Raw genomic sequence first — 25721 nt, forward strand, 5'->3', positions numbered from 1 at the left:
TAATAAAAATGCTACATACTTTATTGCATATACAGTACCTGCTTGTCAAAGGCTTGTTTAATTTACAATATACTAGACATACAAACAATTAGTCAAAGTATTTTTTTTTTTAATTAATCAACACACATGTTGTTGGCTTTTAAAAAAAAATATCTGATTACATTTTTAAGAGTTAACCAAACAGGGGAGCTCTCTCTATTCAGACTACTACAGACTTCAGCCTTGCATATATCGTTCAGCTAGAAAGTGTCTTCACGTTGAGTTTCTGAGACAATGCAATGCAAAATTATTGCAAGAAGGCTCCTGAGAAAAACGTTGCAAAATGCCATGAAGCTGTAAAACCCCATGTTAAAAGATCCTAATTGATCCCTGATCCTCATATGTGAAGGGAGACACGTAATTCATACAACAATTTCTCGATATTAACAAAACCACAAAGGTAACCCTGTAAAGATACAAAATGTAAAAAAAAATGCTTGCCGTGCTCTCAGAAACGTGTTCGTTTGATGAGAAATAATATAACTTAATTTAATTTATCTGAATTGTGTTTCGCAGCCCGTGGAATTACAGCCCCTGACATCGGTCAAGCCCTCCGCGTGAATGAGGAGGGCGAGAAGTTCTGAATCTCAGTTGGTCAAGTTCCTCTTTCTCTTCCTCTGTGTGGATGCTGTTTCACGGGGGGATGAAAGAACTTGCTTGAGGTTTCCTGCTGTATTAGAGAAGGCTGGAAACACGAGAGAGAATCGGCTCTATCTACTGGGGAAGGAGAGAAGCCAGTCTTTGGGGGTGCTGATGATGACAGTGATGATGATGATGAAGATCCTGTGGTAGGGCTGTGGTTTTGGACAATCCGGCCCCAGTCGCAGATCTCTTCCTCCCCTCCCTCTGCCATCTCTCTATGTCCCTGTCCCTCACCTCACAGTGCGTGTGGCTCAGGGAGCGTTGTCTGTCATGTTTGCCCAAGTGGGAAACGTGTCCAGATGGAAGATGGCTGTTCCCCAGGTGTTCAAGGCCAGGTTTATTGAGAGGACACCTATTACATTCAGCATAGCTCCAGCTTTTGCCTGTGGAAAAAAGAACCCACTGAAAAACCCCTGTTAAATATCAACCCATTAGCGAGGGTCCCATTTCCAAGAGTCTGTCATGGATGTCGGAAAGGACGAACCGTGGAATGACAGGAGAGCGAAAAGACCCTATGCGTAGCGGTGAGATGGGGGTCAGCCCGGGCTCAGCTGTTCAGGAAATGCCGTATAGAAACCTGTGCCCTCAGGTAGCGGACGAGGGGCGACCTGGTGCTAGGCGGGTTTCAGGACATCCGAACGTCAATGCTGAGCGAGTAGCAGAGCAGAAGCAGGAAATAAATAGGCTACACAACAAGACACACCAGAAAGACAAGAATAATCACAGGGAACTAGGACCAGGAGGAAAGTAGAGCGCCCTCTAGGTGTACTGGGCGTGACAGAGTCTGCAATGCACACACCTCTGAAAGCTTCACTTAGTACACTAACCCTCATCTGTGATTCATAGCAGAAACCAACGAAATCAATAAATAGGCAAATACAGATTGACAAGATTGAGAAATTGGGACTGAGTAGCTATTGGCCGTGAAGAGAACACAATGGATCAAAATCGCACCAAAACCAAGATTCCCAACTGTAATCATCGCAACAAGGATCCTAGGACACACAAGGAGAGCACTGGGGAGGTCTCTCGGAAGATGGGAAGGCGAAACGAAGAAGTGTGCTGGCGAAGATAATTTAATCCCATCGCATTGTAAAACGCACAGGTGAAAAATTCTATGAGCAAAGATGCTGTTCTTACACATCCTTAAGTCATAGGAAACAGAACTTACCTACAAAGCATGTGCGTCATATCTGTGTGCTAAGGCTAGTGTTACCCCTAAATTCTCTTTGTTCCCATTGTGAGATCTCAGGAATTTTCAATAACAACTGAGTAAAGGGGACACAAACGCATGCATAAACTACTTCTCATCCCAAATGCAGGAAGAGAACATTCTGTCGATACCCTCGTAGTAGCCTGCTACTAATGCTTAATTGCAAGGGTATGAACAAAAATCTAGAGACTTCCATTTGTAATAGTCCACAGCTCCTTTAGTGCCAACCATACAGTGTTAGCCACGCAGTTACAAAGTGTTACTGGCACTAAGACCAACTGACAAAGATTTGTCAATACATCGGAAGAAGAAGAGGGAGACTCACCATGTCTATGACTTTGAGGTTTCCGTAGGAGAAGACAATGGCATTGGGTGGGGTGGCCACTGGCAGCATGAAGGCCAAGGAGGCACAGATGGTACAGGGCAGCATGACATACAGAGGGTTGAGCTGAATGGCTGTGGCCTGGGGAGAGAGGTGCGGGGATGCAGGAAAATCATTGCAGGAACTGACACAAGGTTCTTCTATCAAGGAATCAATCAACCATTTGTTTTCAAGTAAGTAGCTTGAAGGGGGTTACTTGAAAGCTTTAACAAATTCCGAATTATGCACAAAATTGTGAACTTTGTGAAAGTACTTTGCGGTCCATTGTTGTCGCAAACCCCTGGTCTCACCATGGGGAGAGAGTGAGAGAGCGAGAGTTCGGGAGAATTGTGACACGAAACAGCCCTTCCTGCTCACTAGTCCCTGTAATGACTAATGTAATGTGATGCACATGAGAGTATGGGGTTTTTATCCTGCTGTCCTGGCTAAATTCCACCTTGGGATTGCTCAATTTGGTTTCCTTTAAATTTAAATTGCTGCAGTAATTTCTCACTCCTCCACCTGATCTGCTGTGTACTTACACAGTGGTGGGTGATTTAGGGTCTTTCCTATATGTAAAGTTCTTTGAGATCCTGAAAAGCACTATACAAATGCAAGGAAATTCTACTATGACAAACAAGATTAAATAAGTGTAATATACAAATACATGTATATGCACTTAATATAAATATAAAACAAAAAATATATTGTTTTATCTTGGGTTGGTGTTAAAATCCATTCAGCCACAGAATATCATCTGGAGAAAAAATGCAAGTGAGGCTGTAATATTGCCCTCAATCTTTGTTGAACTGTTTCAGTCTATTCCTAGAGATATTATAGAAGAGAGTTGAAAAATTCTCGGTGTTGCTGAAACAAAGACATCCTCTCAACAGGCTTTTCCAGAACAGGTTATATCAACCTTTCCACTCAAATCAACTGTAAATTCCAGGAGATTTATTTCCCTGTATCTTACTGAACTGAAATTTCCTTTGAACTCCTTAAATGCCTGTGGTGTCAAACGTTCTGTACTCTCTAAAGATAAAGCTAATAGAGATATGGCACAACTGAGTACAAACACAAAACACAGGAAATAAAACATACAAGTCCAAGGCACCAATCTGAAAACTCTTACCAAAAACACTTACTTATTACGTTACTTGTGAGCCTGCTGAAAGAGCTAATTAATATGTTCCAGTTCTAGAAAGCCTGGCCACTGCTGTAGGGTTTTTGGCGCGTTTCTAACGCTGAGCACAAGGGGGCAGCACTCACCATGGAGGCCAGGATGGGCAGGAAGAGGGTGGTGGTGGCGGTGTTGCTGGAGCATTCGGTGAAGGTGCTCACCAGGAAGGACAGCAGGATGGCCGTGGCGGGCGCAGGGATCTCCTTCATCGGGGAGAGACTCTGACCCAGCCACTTAGACAACCCCGAATCCTGAGCACGGCCAGAAACACAGCACACACAACCTCCGTCATAGAGAGTTACCACGCGCCTCTTCTCTAACGACATGAGAGAGTAGACCAGTCTTGATGAGCCATCGATGAGCACACAGCGACAGGGCACTGAAGGGCCTCAAGAGACTTCTCATGCAGGCAGACATCTGCTGTAATGGTTCTACTTTCTACATTTGTGAAGCTGCCAGAGCTAATTAATATTGGCGGTCACATAAATCATAGCAACTGCTTACTCTTAAGAGACACTGTAACCTTGCAGGGCTTCACTTGGAAGATGTGTATCCACAAACAACAGAGGAAAGAACTGTGGTGATGAAACCAGGTCCCTTACTCAGCCTCTGTGAAAACCAGTGCAGCTCAGGTTTTGCATGGAGAATCAAGACCAGTGCGCTGTTTTAACCACTGTACCCTTAGATGCTACATCTCAGGGAGTGATCATGCCTGTTCAGGTCTTTGGACAGTATCAAGATTTTAAAAATCAGTGTATCCTAATGGCCGGGCTTCAGTGGATTTTGGGAGGGTGTTTGGACTTTACCTCGCTGCCCTTGGCCAGGGCGAACCCGCCACCCAGGAGCAGGATGATGTTCCAGGGCATCTTCTCATGGACCACCTCCCAGATCAGCAGGGGCTTCGGAGCCTTGATCCTGCCTGTAGGGAACACAGGCGGCACCGGGCTGAGATCCGAAGCCTGGAATTCTCGGAGAGAGATCACTACCGGGGCTCCAATCAGGGTCGTGTGGACCCACCAGACAACCCCTTCAGCATCTCTCTGTTCTGATCTTCAAAGTGCATCAGGCAACAGGCAACAAAAATATATTCCCTTGTGGGACTGAACAGTTGAATATTTTTGACGGAATTGAGAATAGTTCTAATAACTATTCAAGCCAAGGCTAGAACTAGAAACTTCTAGATCTTGTTTCTATTTGTTTCCCTGAGTTTTTTCACCTTCTTTTAGTAATAGAACTGTCTACAGTAGGTAGCCTCCTGGATCAAATATACAGTAGTTCTGTCTAATGTAACATCATTTAATTCTTCAAAAATTAAACTACAAACTTGTTTTTGTCAAGGGGAAGTGAGTTTGCTTTTTTTTAGGCCAACAACTGCTTGTTCTGTTGTGGGAATTTCACAAACGAGCTGCAATCCAAGCATGTTTTGCAACTTGACATCCCAGCAGACCACAGCCCTCAATCTGTGCAACTTCCTCAGTTCCAGTTTCAGGTGCAGTGGTGCCTCTGAGTCTTTTCAGCCTGTGAACCTTGACCTTGTGGTGTTTAATCACAATGACAGAGGCTTTTATTGACAAAATACAGAAACACGACTGTGCACTCTGCACATCTGAGTAAGTACTAACCCTAGCACTGCTTCTGAGTGAGAAATGGCCTTGACCTTGGACTGTAGAGGCAGCTACTCAGATGTGATGGCCTTTTATCAACATTATCTAGATGAAGGCAGGCACAACCAGACTAGCTGCTGGAAAAGATTAGCATTTTTCTCAGCGGTTTCATTCACTTTCCTTTTCACAAGTTCCTGCTAGCAGAGCAGACTGCATCTTTGGCAGCCTTTGAGCTACGTTCTGCAGGAAAAGGACAAATGCGTTGGTTTCCATGTGTTATCAGGATGTACAAAAGGGATCCTTTCTTCAATGCACAATGGCCAGTAAATATACAGTAGTTACTGTGGCCGAGGAGGCATTTGTATGTTTCTGAGTTGGGAACAGTCCCTTTCAATTAATCAATTTCTATCAGTATTCAAAAACTCTTAATCACTTGTTACTGAGCATGACCATTCAAGTCTCAGGTATGTGCTGGGTATGATCATACCAATACTAGAATAAAATTCACTATGTCACTTACTGTTGCACTTCTTAGGTTTCTGCAAGGTAGATATCTCACTTAAACCACAGCCAGGATTTGCTTGGAACAAATAAAATTGTTTTTTTTAATTGCCCCCCTAGTGGATGAATAAAGTGTTTTGAACTGAATTAAACTGAATTGAATTGAATTGTGCTCTCTTTTCAGTGTCTCTCAGGCTGAAGTCGGTGCTCGGCTTTTAGAACGGAGCCTGATGCAATGTTCTGATCCGACACGGGAACAGAATCCCAGTCCTGTCTGGGTAAAATGCGGGATACTCCAGGTCAGTGAGTCAGCCTGTGCTTGCCAATCGTAAGGTCAGCGTTCCTCACCTCCATCCGTTGTGCTGCCGGACAAAGAAAACTCCGGGAGCTCCGATGGGATTACAAACAGCAGCAGGGACATGAATATCGCCACCGTCCCATCAGTGACAAACCTGCACACAGACAGAAGAGACAGAAGAATCGAAGTCAGAAGAGACTTGAAGAAACATTAGAGATGGGAGGGGGACATTCAGCCCCTCTATTTCCTTTCCTCATTAGCTCTTAATTGGTAGGCTTTCACAGCAGCCCAATCCAGGGCAGAGGCACCACCATTTGAGTGAAAAAAAAGCTTCCTGATCTCAGTGTTAAAATGCTGTCAGCACTCCACAACAAACTCGGGAACACGGCATTGCAGCTGCAGAATCTTCATGAAACTAAAACAAATCCAGATTGCGTAACACCAGCTTTCATTCTGTAATGGTTAGAAAACACAACCCAATTCTTCTTTAGCCAAACACTACCTAGGGACACTAGGTAGCCTAGCTGCGTGTCTTTGGAGGCCACAAAGGCGATTTGAGAGACAAGCAGTGCCGAGCCAATGGAGCCTTCAAGCATGGTGTTCACCTTCCTCTCTAGCCCACAGGCATTCCGAGAGAGCACCCGGAGGGCCCCTCCTGAACTTACTGCTCGTCATTCTTGTTGAAGAGATACGTGGCCCATCCAGGTATAAAGCCGGGTTCCCTTGTGAACCAGAGCAGCACCAGTGTGACGAAGAGAATCAGGATGGCCACCTCGGAGAAGTTCATTCTGCCCAGCTTCTTGTACTCATCCTTTATCACCTGGTACGCCCGCTTGTCCGCAGCAGTTTTACCACCACAGCCAAACGTCTGCTTGAGACTGGGGCAGACAAACGGGGAATTCAAATGGGTGGCAAACGGAGGAGAAAGCAAAACAATCACTCTGTGTGAAGGCAGACATCTCTTTCCCTGAAAGACCGACAGCAAAGGACTAAAGCAAAGCTTCTGTACCCCTGCTTTCATTCTGTAATGGTTAGAAAACACAAGCCAATTCTTCTTTAGCCAAAGCATGTGGTCGCTCAACAGATGCTACTGCATCATATTCTTTTTGTATAAATAAACTGCACTTTGTTGGAGGCTGCTATGCATAAAAAATATGCTCAACTTCAACCAACAGGATATTTACAGCGGTAAACCCATAATCAGAAAGCTGCTTATTGCTGTGGCGAGGGTCACAGAAGCAAAGGGCTCCAAGCCAGAACTTTATTCTGGACAGGACACCTGTTAATTGTTGGGACACCAACCAACTAACTGAGCATGTCTTTGGAAGGTGGGAGGAAACCAAAAGAAATCCCGTGGAAACAGAAGGGGAACATGCAAACTCCACCCAGAAAGAGGTTCACTCTGAAACCAATCCCAGAACCCAAAAGCTGTGAGGCAGCAGGGCTGACCACCTCACTGTCATCCCACCTTCTAAATAAATAATGATAATGAGGTTCTGAAAAGATGCCTGCAGGGAAAACTGAACCTTACTTGAAGCCCAGATAAATGAACTGGAGCCAGACCCACGACAGAGACAGCATGAGGACCATGTTCGGAAAAGCAAATCCAAACCAGCTGGCGAAGTTGATCACGTCTCCATTCTGGGGGTAGATCCTGAAACAGAAAGACAAAGGCGCATGAAAGGGATCTGGCAGGTCTCAGAGCTCTCACAGCTACAGCGGCATTTACAGGTGGCGCCATCCTGAGGCCTCTATTCAGACACAAGTACCCCCTGGGTACGCCAGGTCTGGGGGCCCAGCCAGCTCCGGTCCCGGACACAAGGAAGGCATGGGTGACCCCAATATCTTGTGTGATGTGGAGGCCACAGCTCTTTGCCTTTCCTGCACTGGATCCCGTGTTCCCACGAACATTTATCTAGTGCCGTAATTCCACGGGAAACCCATTGCGAAGCACTCCCCGATTGCTTACTTGTCAATCTGGCCCTTGAGGATGAGGTTTGGGGTGGTGCCGGTCAGCGTGGCAGTGCCCCCGATGCTGGCCGCGTAGCACACGCTCAGGCTCATCCCTTTGTACAGGTTGGCGTACTTCTCCGCCCGCCGGCTGGCCATCTCGCTGGCAGCGTCGACGCCCGCCTCCATGGTCATCGCCGGGCACGTGCCTGTCGGAAAGCACCAGCGGTCACTGGCCGCCCTGTGGCCCAAGAAGGGGGGCTACTCCCTGCCAGGTCCTTCCCATCCACCCCATCGCCCCGATTCCCCCCCCCATCGCCTTCACAAACGACGTCTCTGGCTTCCTGCAGTTCTACTGCTGCCAGCCTCCTCCCTCACAGGTGGCTCCAGCAGCTCAGGATTGATGGCACTCCACGAGGGGGCTCTTATAGAATTGCTTTTGTGGGTTAACTGGCCAACAAAAGGGGGCACACTCAATGTAAAAGAATGATTTTGTCCATGAATTCCTCCCTGCACGTCCTATGTACAGCCCCTTCCTTTGTTTCTGGCTACTACAGCACCTGGATGGGAGACCTCCTGGGAAAAGCTAAGGTTGCTGCTGGGAGAGGTGTGTTAGTGGGACCAGTAGGAGGCGCTCACCCTGCAGTCCATGTGGGTCCTAATGCTCCAGTATAGTGACGGGGACACTATACTGTAAACAGACGCCGTACTTTGGATGAGACGTCAAACTGAGGTCCTGACTCTCTGTGGTCATTAAAAATCCCAGGGCATTTCTCAAAAAGAATAGGGGTGTAACCCCGGTGTCCTGGCCAAATTTCCTCCTGGCCTTTACCAATCATGGCCTCCTAATAATCCCCATCTCTGAACTGGCTTTATCCTTCTGGTCTCCTTCCCACTGAGAGCTGGGGTGTGGGGAGAGTACTGGTGCATCATCCAGGTGGGGCTGCACACTGATGCTGTAAAGCGTTTTGAGTGGAGTGTCCTGGAAAGCACTGTATAAGTGTAAGCAGTTATTAGTAGTAGTAGTAGTAGTAGTAGTAGTAGTAGTAGTAGTAGTAGTAGTAGTAGTTCAGAAGTGCCCAGCTCCTGACCTTTGCCATCCTCTGTGCCGTCCTTGTGCTCGGCCGGAAGGCCAGTCTTGGCGTCGGGTTCGAAGCTGTGGTTGGCGTGCCCGTTCTGCAGCTCCAGCTGGTCAGCCTCGGCCTCGCTGTTGCTGAGCTGCTCCAGCACGGCCTGCGCGATGGGCACCATCATGGCGGTGGTGGCCGTGTTGCTGATCCACATGGACAGGAAGGCAGTGGTGCCCATGAAGCCCATCATGAGTCTACGCACGAGAAAGACAGAGAAACCGGGCTGACACGAACCATCATGCCTGGCCCAAACACGAGCTCCGCAGGCTGATTCCCGTTTTATACCATGGTAAAGGAGAGTAACATGCAGTGAAATCATGACAAAATCATGGAAAAGCACACAGTGGTATGGTAAAGCACTATACAGATTATGGGCAACCATGGCAAAGTAAATAGAATGCACAGTAAAAAAACTGCAAAGACACCGTGAAATTTACTATGGTAAACTTAAACACATATCTTTCTGCAGCAGCGCCGCTCAGCTAATAGGAAATGCAGGAAGAGAGCTCACAAGGCAGGCTTGACTCCTACGACGAGCAGAACTCGCAGGGCAATGCGCTTGTGCAGGTTCCTGTGTTCCACACCTATTGCCACCAGCAGACCCCCAATGAACAGCATGTTGCTGTCTGTCAGGTACTGGACACACACCTGCAGGCAAAGAGGGAAATAGGACTGACTTCCAATACGCTCTTCCAGTAACACTGCCCTATGAGCATTCATATTAACATTATTCTACGTGAACTAATCTAATTATTGTTGAATTATTGTTAGAATAATTTCCTATGGCATCAATGTGAAATACAATAGATGCATTCGCAGATTGCATACTGTATATGATTTCCCCTTTCTTTTTTGAATTAAAGACGAACAGCAACCTATTGTGAGGTGTTCGGGTCTTCGGAATTCAAGCTTCATTTGTGACCACATTGCTTTCATCCTATGTTTCAAAGGATGAGGTTTTTCAAAGAAAGTCAACTTCTGCGTGAACGAAAGACTGACCATCGTGGCATCACAGAGCAGGAGGGGTTGACTGGTAACATGGAACCTGTAGTAAATGGGTGGGAAATGCAAGACATGGAAGATGAATTTCCCTTTAGGTCAGCGTGATACAGAGAGGGATTCAGACTTAAGCTGCACCCTGGTATCTGGAAATCCATGTTGTACCTGCTGCGGATTTTAAGCCGATGTTTTCCCACGAGCTGAAAACAGACTCGTGCGCTAATCAGCACGAACCCTTTCTCCACGATTCAGCGGGCAACACCGCGAGACAAACAATGGGGGACCGAGTCTTACATTGGAAGACGTCATGATGCCCATCATGGGGAAGAGCACCACGGGCAGCAGGGCAGTGACGGAGAGAGGAAGGGCCTCTGTGCACCAGTACAGAGCCATCAGGATGATCACGAACCCACAGCTTGCCTCCTGGAAACACGGAGACAAGCATAGTCACACAGACCTGTCCTCAACAGCCTAATGCTCAACACTCCCAAGAGGACTCATCCACCACTAAGCAATGTTCTCTATGTGCAGAAGCAGCATCCTTGATTTAGGAAAATTCCATTTAGATTTTGTGACATTAATCAAATATGTTATGCTGTCTGCAGGGTACAGCAGCAGCCCTGATAAAAGCAGTGAGCAGGGGTGTCTCTGCTGAGTAAGAAACATTTCATATAATTCGTTTGTTTGGGCACCAAAGGTTTATCCTGGGATTGGGCAACACAGCCAAGTCAATATAGTCACAGCAGCAGTCACACCTACTGGTGCTTTCAGAATGCAACGGCCAGTTCAAAATACTGCCCTTCATGGGCAATGCTATAATACATTGGATCCCATTAAACCGAGACAGAAAACTGGATTGCTCCTGTGCCCACTGTTTTCTTTTCCTCGAGCAAAATTCATGGGACTTAAATTCGTTTTTAAACAGGCTATTTACTGTGAACAATGCATTCATATTCCAGAGATTATTTATGTAGCAGATGATGGGAGACAACGCCCTTTGTTGACGTGGCTCATTGACAAAGTTTGAGACGATGCTGTCCTGTGCTGCATGCAAGGAGTATGACATGGCCAACAAAAATAAACATTTTCTCAGCGTCATGGCTGGCTGGTTTTCTGATACAGATGTATGTTTTTTTTTTGTTAACAGAAGAGGGGACACTGTGTAGTATTTGTTTCCACAGGTCTAGAAAAGGGAAGGAGACTCTGAGTTATCTGGATTAAGAACTGGTTAATGGATAGCAAACAGAGAGTACAGATCAAGAGCGAATGCTCCCTCTGGGATATCATAATTAGTGGAGTACAACAGGGATCCATATTAGGACCACTGGTCTTCTAAATTTATCATAAAGAGCAAGATTTTAACTAGGTAAACTAGCCATGTTTGGAGATGATACCAAAATAGGAGAATTAACCAAGTAGAAACTGTAAAGGAAATTCAAACAGATCTAAACAAGATCGAATATTGGGCAAACAACTGGCTGGCCACATTTAATGTACACAAGTGCAAATGCAAAGGCACTGAGTGCTAAAGGTACTGTAACAAAAACAAACGACACAAGATGGGAAATACAGAGTTTCAAGAAGCTATTTTTGGAAAAGACTTTAGTGTTTATGTTAACATCACTGTCACTTGTTACAAAATGTGGAGAAATAATAAAAAGGCTGTCTGAATGTTTGGATATTTAGATAAAAGTGCAGAATTTAAATTAAAGTCTATTATATTAGAGCAAAATTAGTAAAACCTCATTTTGAACATGGCTCCTCTGGAACCATCCAGAGAAGAACAAACAGACATATTCCCAGCTCCATAGGAATGTCCTACCGTCACAGGCTAAAAGACTGAACCTTTTAAGTTTTGTACAGAGGAGAATGAAGGGACCCGATTCAATTAATTTCTGCCAGTCTATGCAATGCACTTTTTCAGAACCAGCAGTGAAATATGAATAAAAGGACACAGCTGCACTGACCTGGACTTTTTCAAAACAAGGGCTGTTGTCATTCTCCCCATTGACTCTATGAATTTCTTCAGGCAATAAGAAGAAACCTGAACAGAAGTACCAGGTGCATTGAGGACTAGGAGGTGTTTGTACATGGTCTGGAACTGCTGAAGCTGACACACAAATGGGCTGTATTAGATTAGATCCTCTAATCACTTAGGTATTGTTAACCTATTTGTCTGATGCTTTTAATTTAAGTGATTAACATTTGTGTCCATTTATACAGCTGCGTGCTTTACAGGAGGAATTGGAGAATTCTGCTCAAGTGTTCAGCAGCTGTCCTCATCCAGGTTTTGAACCCATAACCTGCCACTTGTGAGCTGAGACACTCCTCAACACTGCAGCTAATAGCAAGAAAACAACCTCTTCGTGTCAGAACTTTTCTTATGTTCGAACTCTAGGCTGTAAAACTAATGTGACTGAAATCAATTTAGCCGTTCCACTGGTGAACAGGTTACATTACAGCTAAGTCAAAAATCAATGCTTATAAATTCATTATTTATTATTGATAACATGAAAGTTCCTGTTATACTAGCTCTGGCAAACTTTTTTTTTCTTTTATTTAAAAAAAAATATCTTAAGTGTCTTTTACATGGGGAAATTGTCAAAATCCCTAGATATAGAATGTACTTCTTGTGCTCTTAATGTGAGTTTCAGAAACATGATTTTTGCAGAAGGAGTAGCTTTTTTGTGATGTGACTGTGCATTAATCAAAACATATATACTGAATTTTGAATACCTCATTCAGTACCTCATTTCTACTGAAATTCCTGGGAAGAGAGTGAATCATCTGGATGTCCTCACACAAGGAAGATGAATTTGAAAAGTAATTACACTAGCGCAATAGTTATATTGAGGATGAGAAACAGTTAGAATACATTTATTTTATACAGTATGTGTCATAACAACAGACCTTGGGCTTTGTGTTGCTGTTAACTTTATGAATAAGTTGTAAAGCATAGGTCACAACAGCAAACAACATCTCGTCATCTCCCTGATTCCTAGTAAATGACTCCACAACAAATTTTTCTCATTGCTTTAAGAAATTAAGCAGTTTGTCTAGTCACCTCTACAGATTTGCATATTGGTGGTGCTGGATTCTGATTATGGCATTTAGCCATTTCAAATATGAAAACGAACATGTTTCTTCCCTTAAGGCATTTACTATTAACTGCCTTATTGTCATTTACTTTTTTGACTTATTTAGTAGAATGCAAAATCATTTGTTGCTTTCAACTTTCATTTTACAATAACATTTTTCTACATAACGAACTATTTACATTATGCCAGTTTAGACGTGAGGTTACGTACGGACATACTATCAGCAAAAACACAATAAACAGGTAATAATCCACACAAAAAGATTGCTTTCATCTGTTATCATTAAAATCAGGTCTCAATGGCGTCATAAATTGCTTGTCGGTATTTGCTAAACCTCTCTGCTTGTAACCTAAGAGAGAAAGCGATTGTTATTTACTTTTTTATGAAAACACTCTGCTCTGAAAACTGAAAAGCGGTCACTCTCCTGGGATTCCTTAGGAATCGTGAACTAGAATTCCCATCGAGGTGAAAAGCCAGTGGCGCAGTCTGATGCCAGTTTAGCCTGGGAAGAAGGAGCCTTTGGAATGCAGGACTAAGCAGATGCATTTAAGAAAAACCGAGGGTCTAACGCACTGCGAGTTCGCCCCCCTGTGCAAAGCAATGAGTTTTTAAGACACCTTTCCCAATCCCAGCACACACCAGGTCACGCAGCTTTCCAGTTGACCGGCTGCCCGGACAAACCGGAGAGAGCTGAGCACAGAAGATAATTATTATAATGTAATAATGTTGCTTGATTAGCCATATACAATTTCTTGCATGAGGAATTCCGTCTTCTCACATACCCCAGCTTGCTCTCCATGAGACACATAGACAGGGAGAGAAGCTTGGGGTCAGAGCGCCGGGTCAGCCATTTATACAGCACCCCTGGAGCAGCTGGGGTGAAGGGCCTTGCTCAGGGGCCCAACGGAGTAGGATTCCTCTGCCGGCTGCGGGATTTGAACCGGCAACCTTGCAGCCACAGGCGCAGATCCTGAGCCACAGAGATGTGAACAAACTGGAGCAACAGTACTCAAGGGTCTTACCTTGGTCGGAATCACCAGAGGCAGAGGCAGCAACAGCAGAGGTGTGAGGAAGATGATCAGGTAGTTCCGATGAGCCCATATCCAGCTCCAAAAGGTAGACATGACTGTGTTTGCTCAAAAGCGATTGTGAGTATAAAACAAAGCAAGATATGCAGACCAAAGTGAGAGGAAAAGGGAAGAGATAAAATACTGTTTAATTAGCTCAGTGGGACCTGAGATCCATTAGGAAAAGAAAGCCAGGAAGCAAAGATGCAAGTTTATATTATATAGCAGGAGAAGTAAACATTAACCAAGGAATTAGGGGAGGCTGCAATTTTTTTTTTCCTTCAGGCTGAAAAAGATGAGAGAGAGGGAGAGAACACTCAGAGACAACACACCTTTATAGCTCTTCAGATAAGTCCTAGTAATGGAAATGGTTTGAAAGTGTTTAACTATTCAAGCCCTGAGGTCCAAGAAACTGCCTGCAAGGCAAAGAGGTGTCCAACGCCATTATCCAATTTGTGCTTCCAAACAAAACCAAAAAAACACACAAAAAGAAAACGCGGCTTTGATCAAAACTGTCTGGTGTGCGGACGATGAAGTATTGAAGCGCTCAAAGCTACAGGTGTGAAAGATTTGGCCTGTGATCATAAAACAAATCAGGCCCAGGGTGGTGGAAAAAAAAGACAAAATCTAATACTGAGAGGGACCCGACAGAAAGACATTTTGCAGACTTCATCTTTGACATGAACTCCCTGGAAACATACAAATGGGTATCTACATATGAGCCACAGCAGCAGTGTTCTGTACTGCATGCTCCATAATGCCTTGCTTTAAAGCAGCAATGCTCAGAAAACTCTAAGTTGTAATCGAAATTCAGTCAGTCAGAGAAAAATCCATTTTTATGTTGGCTAATACCCTGAATATGCTAGTCTTTAGGCACAAAACAGCAGTTACCATAAAAATAAACAAAAATTGAATTAAATTAAAAGAAATTCACAACAGAGACACTTTTGCTGTGGCAATTAACAGCCTGAGCAAGGCTCTTTTGCTCTGTTATATTATAACTAAGAGTGCTTGATTAAATTAATGAGAAATAAAAGTCTACTTTTCACTTTGAGGTTTTTGAAATTGTTGCCTTTTTAATATTGATTTTTTTCTTCTACAGAAATAAACATTTAACTTGAGGCGGCTTAAATGTGGAAAGAACAGTCAGGTCTGTTTTACAAACATGAGATGTACAGTACATACACATCTTCTTTTGGCTAAAGGTTTCAGTGTATTTTAAAATAAATTGCAAGAACTGCAAGACAAAGTTAGAAACCCTGAGGAATAATGATTACATTGATTTTAGTATTAATAGGTAACCTATAACGCAAGTTTGACTTAATATGAAACCGGGATCATTATTTTTTTAAAAAACAAATAGAACAAACACTATTAATTAGTGCATCTCTGTTACTGTACCTCATAACTGTCATCAAGCTTAAAACTTCAGAATCAAACTACAACCAGTAATTAAGAAACTTTTAAAAAGCTCAGATCAAAGATAAAAAGGCCTTAAAATGCCCTTTGTAAGGAATGGGTCAGTTGGTTGTGTTGTCACAGCACTGTCTGATGTTTTTTTAAACCCCTGTCCTGGGTTATTTTTTAAAACAGTTACTCAATGTCCACTGGCAGAGTTACAGACAGGAGGGTGAAATCTGATATAACAGCTGACACAAAGATAAAGGCAGAACCCATTCAGTTACCTCTGCTACAACGCATCTTTCAGGCTCCTTCTTGATAACAAGTTGTTTTCTTTTATTAATGGGCCATACTGATTCGTATCTCAAAGCAGGGTGCAGCAGAACTGTCCCTTTTTGACTCAGATGCGTTGTAACACAAAACCTAAATCTTGACAGGAAGAGAACCGCAAGAAAAAAAGATATAAGTAAACTGGCCCTTTACAAAAAAGAAATGTTCAGGTCTTTGTTCCCAGGGTTGTAAGATATCAAACTAATCTGAACTGATTCTCCAGAGAAGCATAAAATTATAAAATGTAACTACAGGGTTAAAAGTGTCCAACTGGTAGCTTATCTTTATGACCAGGTTCAAGGACTCACTATGATATATTTACATGATCTTAAAGAGTTATCCTTAAAAGGGTAGGAATTAAAATGCACCTTATCAAAAGATAAAATGCAAATTCAGCAATTATTAATAATACAATGAATAGTGACATTAATTCTTAGGAAATGAGGAGGGAATGTTCTAAAGTATAACATAATAAATATTGGCAATATAATGAAATGTACAAATGAGGGCAAAGAACAAGTTACTCACTAAATAGCAAGACGTAGTGTTTGTCTGTCACCAGCATGGAAAGGTATATTATCAAGAGCATGATTCCTTTAACAGCAAGCACACAGCAAACAAGGCTTCAAGAGGTCCCTGTGTATCCAGGGAATGTGTGTACTTGTGCTTTTCACCTCTGGTTATTCTCAATATCCCCTTGCATGTTGAGAAATAGCAAAGCCGATACTTTGAGTGAGAACGTTGTGTATGAATTTGTTTGCCAGACAGCAGTTACTGCCTCCTGTCATAAGCTTTCATTTCCTTTAAACAGAAGTCGTTTGCCTTTTGATTGACTGATGCCTGTTAGACAATTTTGGAAGTCAGTGATGTACTGACAGGAGAAAATTTCAAGGGGACCTCATACCAGTAATTCAGCTTCTATGATCAGAGAAACATGAACCAGAAGGACACAAATGGAAACTATGCTGGAGTGCATTAAAAACTGAGAACAGGAGGCATGTCTTAATGGGAAGTGTTGCTGGAATATGGAACTAGCTACCCAGACATGTACCCAGCTGCCAACAGCCTGGCTCCCTTCAATAAACACGCTGGTTTATTAAACTACAAAAAGGGCTGGATGGGCTGTATTTTTTACCGCTGTTAGGCACGCAGATGTCCTGTCTCCTACTCACCAATCTCAAAATTCAAGTCAGGGAAGTTCAGGCAGGATGGGGTCTCCAATGTCTTGGTACACTGACCTTAGACATTTGTTTTGACGGCCTTAGTCCCCGACAGCAAGATTAGGACAGATCCCCATTTATTCTGACTTGCCCTTGTGATGAAGAGGAATGAAACGTAGGAAAAAGCTCTTAACCTTATCAGTTCCACTTTGCTGCAATTTGCAAAAAATAAAAAAAATCCCTTCAGTTCCTTCAACGAGGTCTTTAAAATGCCAAATTGCGTAAGCTGTCAGCATTTCAGAAGGCACTATTAAGAACACATCTACACTCCATACCACTAACTTGGTTTATAATTATACAATAGCCTTTTGGCACAAAGTCCTGTCCTGTGTAAACTCAAATAAAAACTCTGCCCCCACAGACCAAGTAATATAATAGTACAGAAATTGACTTGCCTGTTTGTTTGGCCAGTGCTCAACAAGATATTACTTAGATATTAATAGCAACCTCCGTAGATCTTCAGAGAGACCCTATTCCATATCTGCTATTCACTTGTGCAATTCCTGGCACTCACAGATGACACTGCACCTGATAAGAGTTACCTGAGCACAGCGATTGTCTGGTACTCTGTTATCACACTTGAGATTTACTGAAACCTCAGCAGAAGGTACAATCTGACAAGCGAAGGAAGTGCACATGACACACAGAGACGTTGCTTCACAAAGTGGCGAACCGCCCTCTACCAACAAAAATAAGATCAGGCTAGATGGCATTCATTGTTTTGTTTTTTTATTATTTTGTTTAGCATGTTGTTATTATTACTATTAATACAAAATGAAACTGCCTGATAAAACCGCAAAATATGTTTCCTGTTGTAAGAATATGTTTGATCCTTTTGTGAAACAGAGTGCACCAATAACACTGGAAGGAGATGCCCATTCCTCCCTGCGCTGCCCCCTCTAACTCAGGAACCCTAGAAGATTAAAGAGCTGCAATGGAGCCCCCCCTGCAGGAAGGCTTGGACTGTGTCAGGAGCTGGGCTTCAGTTCTCCTTCACCCTTACTAGCACTGGAGCTCCCAGCTGGCAAGAGCTCCTTCTAAACAATATCAGGGCATGCCAGGAGTGGGAATATGAAGCCTTCCAATGCAGCACTAGCAACCTTTTTTCCAGGCCCCCCCCAAAACGTCTTTACACAAAGAGTGGTGAGAGCGTGGAACAAGCTATCCAGCCATACAGATGAGGCTTCTTTCAAGAAACAGCTGGATGAGGTCCTGGCATCAATTAGCAGCTAGCAGCCAGATGGGTAGTAGTGTGATCTTGCCCTGTGCTCTCTGTCTCTGGGCTGCCGAAAAACCCTTACCAGTCAACAAGCACCTTCCTCACAATTAATGCATTATTATTTCAATTGCAGGGTTATTGTTCGGCTGACGCAAAACAAATCGACAGCTCCGTATTGCTTTTTGCTAACTTAAACCCCTCCATTTGAGGAAGTACGGCTGAAGGACTAACCGTATATACCGTTAGCCAGTACAGCCCGATAAATGAAAGCGAAGAGATACGGGACTATGAACTCGCTGCTTGCGGCTGGCGTCCAATGCAGCGCTGCAGATTCCGCAGACTCGGGAGGGAGTGATGGACGACTCCGCGGACACGGACGCGATTCTCCCCGACGACCCCGGGACGCAGGCCCCGGCCGGCCCCGCACCGATCGCAGGCTCGGTTTCCGAGCTGGCGCCGGTCGTGGCCGTGACGGACGGCCGTGGCTGCTGCCGCTGCGGGCGGCCACCCTTTCCTTGCCGGCTACCTGTCACCGTGGAGCCCGTACTGTTCCTGTGCACCTTCTCCTTGGTCCTGCAGACGCCGCTGTGCACGCAGTACCTATGGGACCGCATTAGCGAGGACCTCGGGTACAATGGAACTCGAGAAGGCGGCTGCAGGAACGACTCTGGGCCGCAAACTCTGCAGACGGTAAAGCACCGCGTCGTTATACCGTCCCGTGACTTTTCTGAGATTTAGCCAGTTTTATTGAGAAGTTCTCGGGAAAGGCTCACTCTCGGTGAATTTATTTTTTTCCGGCGCCAGAGCCGATTTTAAAGTTTGCTCTCGTCCCTGCAATTCACAGAAACATTTTAACGTTTCCAAAGATTGGAAAAGAGTTTGGGTGAAAATCAACCAGGACAGTACCGTCTCTAGTTACAAAACAGTAAAGGTAAATTATATTTTAGAATATAAATCTACCAGCTACTATACACTACTTTATGTGCTGTTATATTGCGTATACTGCATGAGATGTGAGATTTCGCAGTCGTAGTTTAGACCCGTGATGTTTCAGAGACTAAGTAGTTTAAATATTTTTTTGATTATTTTTCACCGTATTACAAAACGAAGGTTATTTGGATCATTTTCTGTTACGTTTGAACGTCACCGAAGCCATTTAAGGCGAACACGAAATTCGACGCAGCGAATTTTATTATGCATGTTATTATGCGTTTGATTTCACCGCCGGTTTTTAATTAAATATCTTTGCAGTCCACGATCTAGCCCTGCAGCTCATTTTGCGTGGTGCAAATTCTGAAACTGCTCATGGATTAGGGGGAGGGGGCGCAGGCTGACGCAATGTCTACCTTGCGTCGCTGATGCCCTGGGTCCAATTCCAGACCTGCGGTACTGTCTGTGTGGAGCTAGTATGTTCTCCTAGGTTTTGTGTGGGTGTTATCTGAGTGCTTCAGTTTCCTCCCACAGTCCAAAGACATTCAGGTGGGTTCATTGGCTTCTGGGAAAGAAGGCCCTGGTATGAATGTTTGTCTTTCTGCTCTAAGAGGGACAGGCGGCCAGTGTTTGCTCTGGCTCCCTGCCGACCCTGAATGGGAGGAAGGAGTTTGTAAATGGACGGATGAATGCTATAGATCGGGAATAATTTCCATCCCTGTCATTGTCATGCCAGGAGGTGGAGACCCTCACGGCCCACTGGAACCTGTACATCAGCCTGGGGGGCTTTGTGGTGGGGGTCTTCACCGCCACGCTCATGGGCTCCTGGAGCGACAGGGCGGGCCGCCGGCCGGTGCTGATGCTGCCCAGCCTGGCCCTGGCCCTGCAGGCCGGCGTCTACCTGCTGGTGATGTACCTGCGGCTGCCCGTGGCCTGGTTCCTCCTGGGGCGCCTCCTCAGCGGGCTCAGCGGAGACTTCAACGCCGTCCTCGCCGCCTGCTTCGCCTACGTGGCGGACGTCAGCGACGCGCGCTCCCGCACCTTCCGCGTGGCCGTGCTGGAGGCCTGCATCGGGGTGGCGGGCATGCTGGCCAGCGTCGTGGGGGGCCAGTGGCGCCTGGCGCAAGGGTACCATCTTCATCAACCAAAACAACAAGTCCTTAGGCCTGAAATCAGCACACATCCACACAGAGCTTGTAGCAGTGTAACCTGGGAGTTAGCTTCTGTTTTACTGTGCTAGTCCTTAAATACGGGAAATATAATAATAATTATTATTATTCATTACACTAATATAGCGCTTTTCTGGACACTCCACTCAAAGCGCTTTACGGGTAATGGGGATCCCCTCCACCTCCACCAGTGTGCAGCCCCACCTGGATGATGCACCAGTCCTCTCCCCACACACCAGCTCTCAGTGGGGAGGAGAGCAGAGTGATGAAGCCAGTTCAGAGATGGGGATTATTAGGAGGCCATGATTGGTAAAGGCCAGGGGGAAAGTTGGCCAGGACACCAGGGTAACACCCCTACTCTTCTCGAGAAACACCCTGCGATGTTTAATGACCACAGAGAGTCAGGACCTCAGTTTTACTTTTCATCCGATGGACGGCACCTTTGCACAGTCACTATACTGGGCCATTAGGACCCGCACGGACTGCAGGGTGAGCGCCCCCTGCTGGCCCCACTAACACCTCTTCCAGCAGCAACCTTAGTTTTTCCCAGGAGGTTTCCCATCCAGGTACTGACCAGGCTCCCACCTGCTTAGCATCAGTGGGCTGCTAGTTGCGAGTTGTGAGTGGCAGGGCGATGGGTTTGTAAATGCTGACACGGCCTGGTCCCCCGTTAATGTCTGCACAAATTCATTTTAGCATATTTTGTTTCCAAGTGAGAGATTTTCCAAATAAGAAGGCAGGGGGGCTTGGTCTTTACCATGTGCTCCCCAGTTAACTGCAGGTTTATATCCAGGGTGCTTGCCTTTAAAAAGCAAATGCCCATTATACACAATGGCGTAGGTCCTCCAGGCACCCTCGAACGTCAGTAAAGGAACTGAAATCCGCCGTTTGCTTACTCCCCAGGTATATTAACCCCTTCTGGCTCGTGCTGGCCACAGCCATGGCGGCGGCCCTCTACGCCTACCTCTTCGTGCCCGAGTCGGTGCGCCCGGACCCAGGCGCCCGGCTCTTCTCCATGGAGCACTACCGGGCGGTGGGGCGGCTGTGCGCCGCAGCCGGGGGGGGTGGCCGCCGGAGCAGGCTGTGGCTGTACCTCCTGTCCTTCTTCGTCGTGGTCACGGTCCACTTCGGGAGCCGGGGCCTGTACGTGATATACGAGCTGAGCGCCCCCCTGTGCTGGGGCCCGGTGCTGATAGGCTACGGCTCGGCCGCCCAGTACTTGAGCTCCCTCACCAGCCTGCTGGGGCTGCGGGCCCTGCAGTGGTGCCTGGAGGACTCCTGGATCGCCGTCATTGGCCTGGCTTCCAATATGGCCAGTCTGGTGGTCATCGCTGTGGCCGGCACCACCACGCTCATGTTCACAGGTAGGGGGCACGTGGTCTTTCAGTTGACCAGTTCACTCGGGCCTTGGCTCTTTCAATTGGTCGAGACATGATTGATTGACTCCTTCGGTTGGGAATACTTGAGTCACGCATACCAGTGTGCAAGACGACTCCATTTCTTTCTTCAAGGAATTCGCTAACAAGTCTTTTCAGATGACTTGTTTTCTTTTTTCAAATCCAGAGAACTTTGCCCATTCAGTGTTTAGTTAATGATTGCAGGTAACCCCCCGAGGCCTAAGAAAACATACGTCCTACCATATTTCACCTGTCTGTCTTGTGAGGAGAGGCTTTCTTGGCATTTTTAGACTGCTGGAGAAGAATGTGTTGAGATCGCTCACCCGGAATAAGTCAGGCACGTTTGTGAATTAGAAGGAAAAGTCTGAGGGGAGAGTGGAGGGACCTCTGGCTCAGCATTCCTTTCAGAAAAAGAAAACGGAGCTCTCATGCCTAGAGCTGGGTCTCCTTCCTGCTGATATCTGGGCACAGCGGCTGACTTGAGGAGATTAGGCCAGCGAGTTAGGAACTGAGTCAGTTCTCTTGTGTTTTCACAGCCCAGAATGGTTAACGGAATGATGTTCAGAGGCTGAACACTGACACATGTACCCGGTACGAAACAGTGATGTTCAGCAGGTGCTTCTGAGAGTCAGTGTGGTGTCGTTTAAGTAGGTGTAAATTTAGTACCAATGTAGCAGTCTTTCTTCCCACTGACCACTGCTGTAGCACTGCTCTCTAGTGGACCTCTAAATGCATAGAACCTGTTAAAATGGGTGGCCATTGGTCTTGGCTTTCAGCAGTCTGTCCTTCCTTGTTCCTGGGTCCTACAAACCAAGCTAGCGTTGTATTTTTGCAACTTTTTACCAAGAAACTTAACAGCTCAGTTTACATTTATATCCCTGGCATCGCTATGAAGGAAGTGGCAACAAACTGTTCCAGTTTGTGATGTGGCCTGCTCAGTCTGCCTTTTGTTCTGCTGTTTTTTTCCTCAGGCTATGCCATCTCCTTACTGTCCATGGCAATGACCCCTGTCCTTCGGTCCAAGATGTCCAAGCTGGTGGATGTGTCCGAGCAAGGTGAGTAGGAGTCGTCGTTCTTTGTCCTCTCGCAGGGACTGTGTCCACCTTGGACAGTCTCTTGTCACATGGTTTGATTTCCACTCTCTGAAACTGACATCATAAAAAAAGTGACTGGAAGACGAGATTGTATGGCGTGCTTCCAAAATGGTTGGGTGTACCACCAGCTCGTTTGTTGGGGAGGATGGATTTCGGGTCGGTACTTATTGGTAAAGTGCCTGCTGACACAGTGAGTGACACTGGTCCACTAAATCTGGTTATGTCCCAAAGATCTTCTGCTCTCAAATTTGGGCTCAGCCAGAGCACGGATTCTGGCTACCTTGTGCAAAACTAGAAAAAAGTGCTGCTGATCGACAAATGTAAACCTATAAAATGATTTAAGTTAATGATAATCAAAGTGCGAGCACATGGATCTTATTTTCAGGAAAGATCAAGGATCGTGGCATTGCCTGGACTCTTATTCCAGGCACAGCTTTCTCTGTGAGGTCTAAACTCCAAGGTCCCCCTGAACATTACAAAACAGTATCTGGCAAGAGATGAATGTCTTGTTACACAGAGCGGCTGTATAAATAGAAAATAAAAGTGGCACCAACTGTAGTTAACTGTTATCTTTCTTGAAGATAGTGTCACATCTTGGATTCATTAGGGACTCATTTCTTCATTGCTTTACCATTCAGAATCAAAAGTAAAACCCTGGTCCTCAAGTAACCTGGGCAGATAATGGTTTAAGGCAGGAGGACCAGACACCTGATGGTTTTCATTAGCCAGCACCCATATCACCCTGTAGCTCACCACTGGCAGCCCACTGAAGCCCAGCAGGTGTGAGCCTGGCCAGTACCTGGATGGGAGACCTCCAGGGAAAGCTAAGGTTGCTGCTGGAAGAGTGTTGGTGGGGCCAGTAGGGGGCACTCACCCTGCAGTCTGTGTGGATCCTAATGCCCCGGTATAGTGATAGGGATGCTATACTGTGGAAAAAAGGCACGGTCCTTTGGATGAGATGTAAAACCGAGGTCCTGACTCTGTGGTCATTAAACATACCTTTTCTCGAAAAGAGTAGCGTTAAGTTTAAGTGATAAATTAAGAGATAGCAGCAGCAGCAAAACAGGCTGGAACAGAGTGGTAGTTTTACCCCAGGGCTGTACATGAGTGCCGTAGCCGGGTGTGTGATTCCTTCTGCTCTGTGTGTTCTGGCTAGGGGCTCTGTTTGCGCTGGTGGCCTGCGTGGAGAGCCTGTGCATGCTGGTGTCCAACGGGGTCTTTAACTCTCTTTATCCCGCCACACTGCACTTCCTGAAAGGATTCCCCTTCCTGTTTGGAGCGGGCCTGCTCCTCGTCCCCGCTGCCATCATCGGGTAGGATGCGTCAGGTCCCATGGCCTGAATTGAGCTCCGCGCTCTTTATTTGTCTTATTCCTAAATCAACAAAGTGGGATTCCAGGAAACGTTTACTGTCGTTTCGATACATGAATCACTCAGTTTCCTTGTATTGGATCCCTTTTTTTTGTACGTGTCTGTGCTTGTGCTGAGACCCACCAAAAGAACTGAGCACCTTGCATTTTGAGTGGGCTTGTATTTGGGGTAGATTTAGTATTACACCCAACAGAAATCTGAAAATGGGCGTACTTAAGTTTCAGGCAAAGACCTGGATCTCACATTTACTTAAGTTAACTATTTAAAACACAACCAGAACTCTAGTTTTACTCTCAGCCTTATGGTTTTCCTAACCCTAGCAGAGCCCAAGCCCCAACTCCCAGCTCAAAATAAATAATTCAGGCCAAAAGTTACTTCTGCTTTACAGCAAACGTGATCTAATTCACATAGTGTTCAGATGACTTTTGTGCTCCTGAAGAATAATATTGGAGGAATTTAGTACTGGAATCCAGGGCAGTTAAGGGTCCAGGTAGTATTTTGAACTGGGCTAGTTCTACGGTCAATGTCAAGAGTTCCAAGGGAAAGTAAATTTTGTGTTTTTACAACTTTCCCAAGCTGCATGTGTGCGTGTATGTTAATTTTATCTGAGTCTGTTTGAATTTGTATGTGTACAGTGTGTGTAGCTGCTCATTGTGTCTCTGCAGGACTTTGAAGCTCAGAGAGAAAACAAGTGACTACAACACCTTTCAAGGGACGTCCTGACAGTCTGACATCCTCTGCCGGCCGGAATGTATCAGATCCTTCACAGGAGTCCCTCCAGACCCAGGCTGGGGGCAGCTGATCAAGGTGATGTCAGACCCTTCGGGCTGACCGGGCATCACAGCCAAAGATGACATCATGGCTGTGAGGCCAGCCAATGCTCTCTATGTCCAGCCCATCAAATGTGAAGAAAAAGCAAAATAATAAGATAAGGGAATGACTTAAAGCTCCGCACTCCGAAGAAAATAATTGGAGAAAATTGTTTACAAAAGCTGAAATTCAGAGTTTCCGTCTACAAAGTTTGAAATGAGAGATTCAGTTGAGAGACTTTGAAATGAGAGATGCCTCTCTTTAGGAATCCAATTGCATTGTGAAAGCTCATAAGTTTTACAGTTTAATAACCTTTTTATTGCTTCAGGGCAATAGGCCAGACTGAGCTTTCTTTAAGAGAAACCAGTCCTCTGGGGCACTGATCCATCAGGTGCTAGTTAATTAATTTGATAAGATCATGATCTGAAATGCAGATTCAGATTCTTTGAGACGGGCAGGACTTGATTTCTCAGCGTGCCCTCTTGAATCTCAGATGATACTGTCACTAATGTAATGTTGAGCTGTAATCACCACTTTCCTTTTGCACGCTGACTGCATTGATTGCACCCATACTGGGCACACGTGCTACCTAAGCACTTTTATCAAAGGGAATATGTGCCCTACTGGTTGTTTTAGACACTACTTCTAATTCATCCACACTACATCACAAAAAAATTAAAATAACTCATGCACCTCACT

General features: G+C 45.3%; 2 protein-coding genes across 3 annotated transcripts; one reads left to right on the plus strand and one right to left on the minus strand.

Moving 5' to 3' along the window:
* On the minus strand, positions 1–21494 carry slc13a2 (solute carrier family 13 member 2). Of its 2 annotated transcripts, XM_088616241.1 has the most exons (13): positions 21316–21494; positions 20099–20348; positions 10212–10340; positions 9430–9566; positions 8880–9112; positions 7808–7997; positions 7370–7492; positions 6504–6716; positions 5889–5992; positions 4242–4354; positions 3525–3686; positions 2220–2357; positions 1–1064 (listed from the first exon to the last, which is right to left on the minus strand). In XM_088616241.1, exons 1-13 carry the CDS (start codon positions 21366–21368, stop codon positions 933–935), a joined length of 1977 nt encoding a protein of 658 aa, XP_088472367.1. In that variant the 5' UTR covers positions 21369–21494; the 3' UTR covers positions 1–932. The 2 variants fall into 2 exon arrangements, with proteins under 2 accessions (XP_088472367.1, XP_088472366.1); XM_088616240.1 differs by lacking the exons at positions 20099–20348; positions 21316–21494 and adding an exon at positions 14038–14329.
* Positions 21367–24159, plus strand: slc46a1 (solute carrier family 46 member 1). Its single transcript, XM_088616605.1, has 3 exons — positions 21367–21715; positions 22720–22803; positions 23999–24159. The coding sequence occupies exons 1-3, from the start codon at positions 21367–21369 to the stop codon at positions 24157–24159; spliced, it is 594 nt and encodes a 197-aa protein (XP_088472731.1).
* The last annotated feature ends 1562 nt before the right edge of the window (positions 24160–25721 follow it).

The sequence above is a fragment of the Lepisosteus platostomus genome, chromosome 22 (genome assembly GCF_059453375.1).
Source record: "Lepisosteus platostomus isolate fLepPlt1 chromosome 22, fLepPlt1.hap1, whole genome shotgun sequence".
NCBI lineage: Eukaryota > Metazoa > Chordata > Actinopteri > Semionotiformes > Lepisosteidae > Lepisosteus > Lepisosteus platostomus.

Excerpts from the sequence above, each read along its gene's own strand:
- slc46a1 (XM_088616605.1), top strand. The coding sequence starts at position 21,367 with ATGGAGCACTACCGGGCGGTGGGGCGGCTGTGCGCCGCAGCCGGGGGG. Across the intron at positions 21,716-22,719 it reads CACCACGCTCATGTTCACAG|GCTATGCCATCTCCTTACTG; the intron begins GTAGGGGGCACG and ends TTTTTTCCTCAG. Across the intron at positions 22,804-23,998 it reads GGTGGATGTGTCCGAGCAAG|GGGCTCTGTTTGCGCTGGTG; the intron begins GTGAGTAGGAGT and ends TGTTCTGGCTAG.
- slc13a2 (XM_088616241.1), bottom strand. The coding sequence starts at position 21,368 with ATGGAGAAGAGCCGGGCGCCTGGGTCCGGGCGCACCGACTCGGGCACG. Across the intron at positions 3,687-4,241 it reads CCCTGGCCAAGGGCAGCGAG|GATTCGGGGTTGTCTAAGTG; the intron begins GTAAAGTCCAAA and ends GGCCGTGCTCAG. Across the intron at positions 2,358-3,524 it reads TGCCCATCCTGGCCTCCATG|GCCACAGCCATTCAGCTCAA; the intron begins GTGAGTGCTGCC and ends CTCTCTCCCCAG.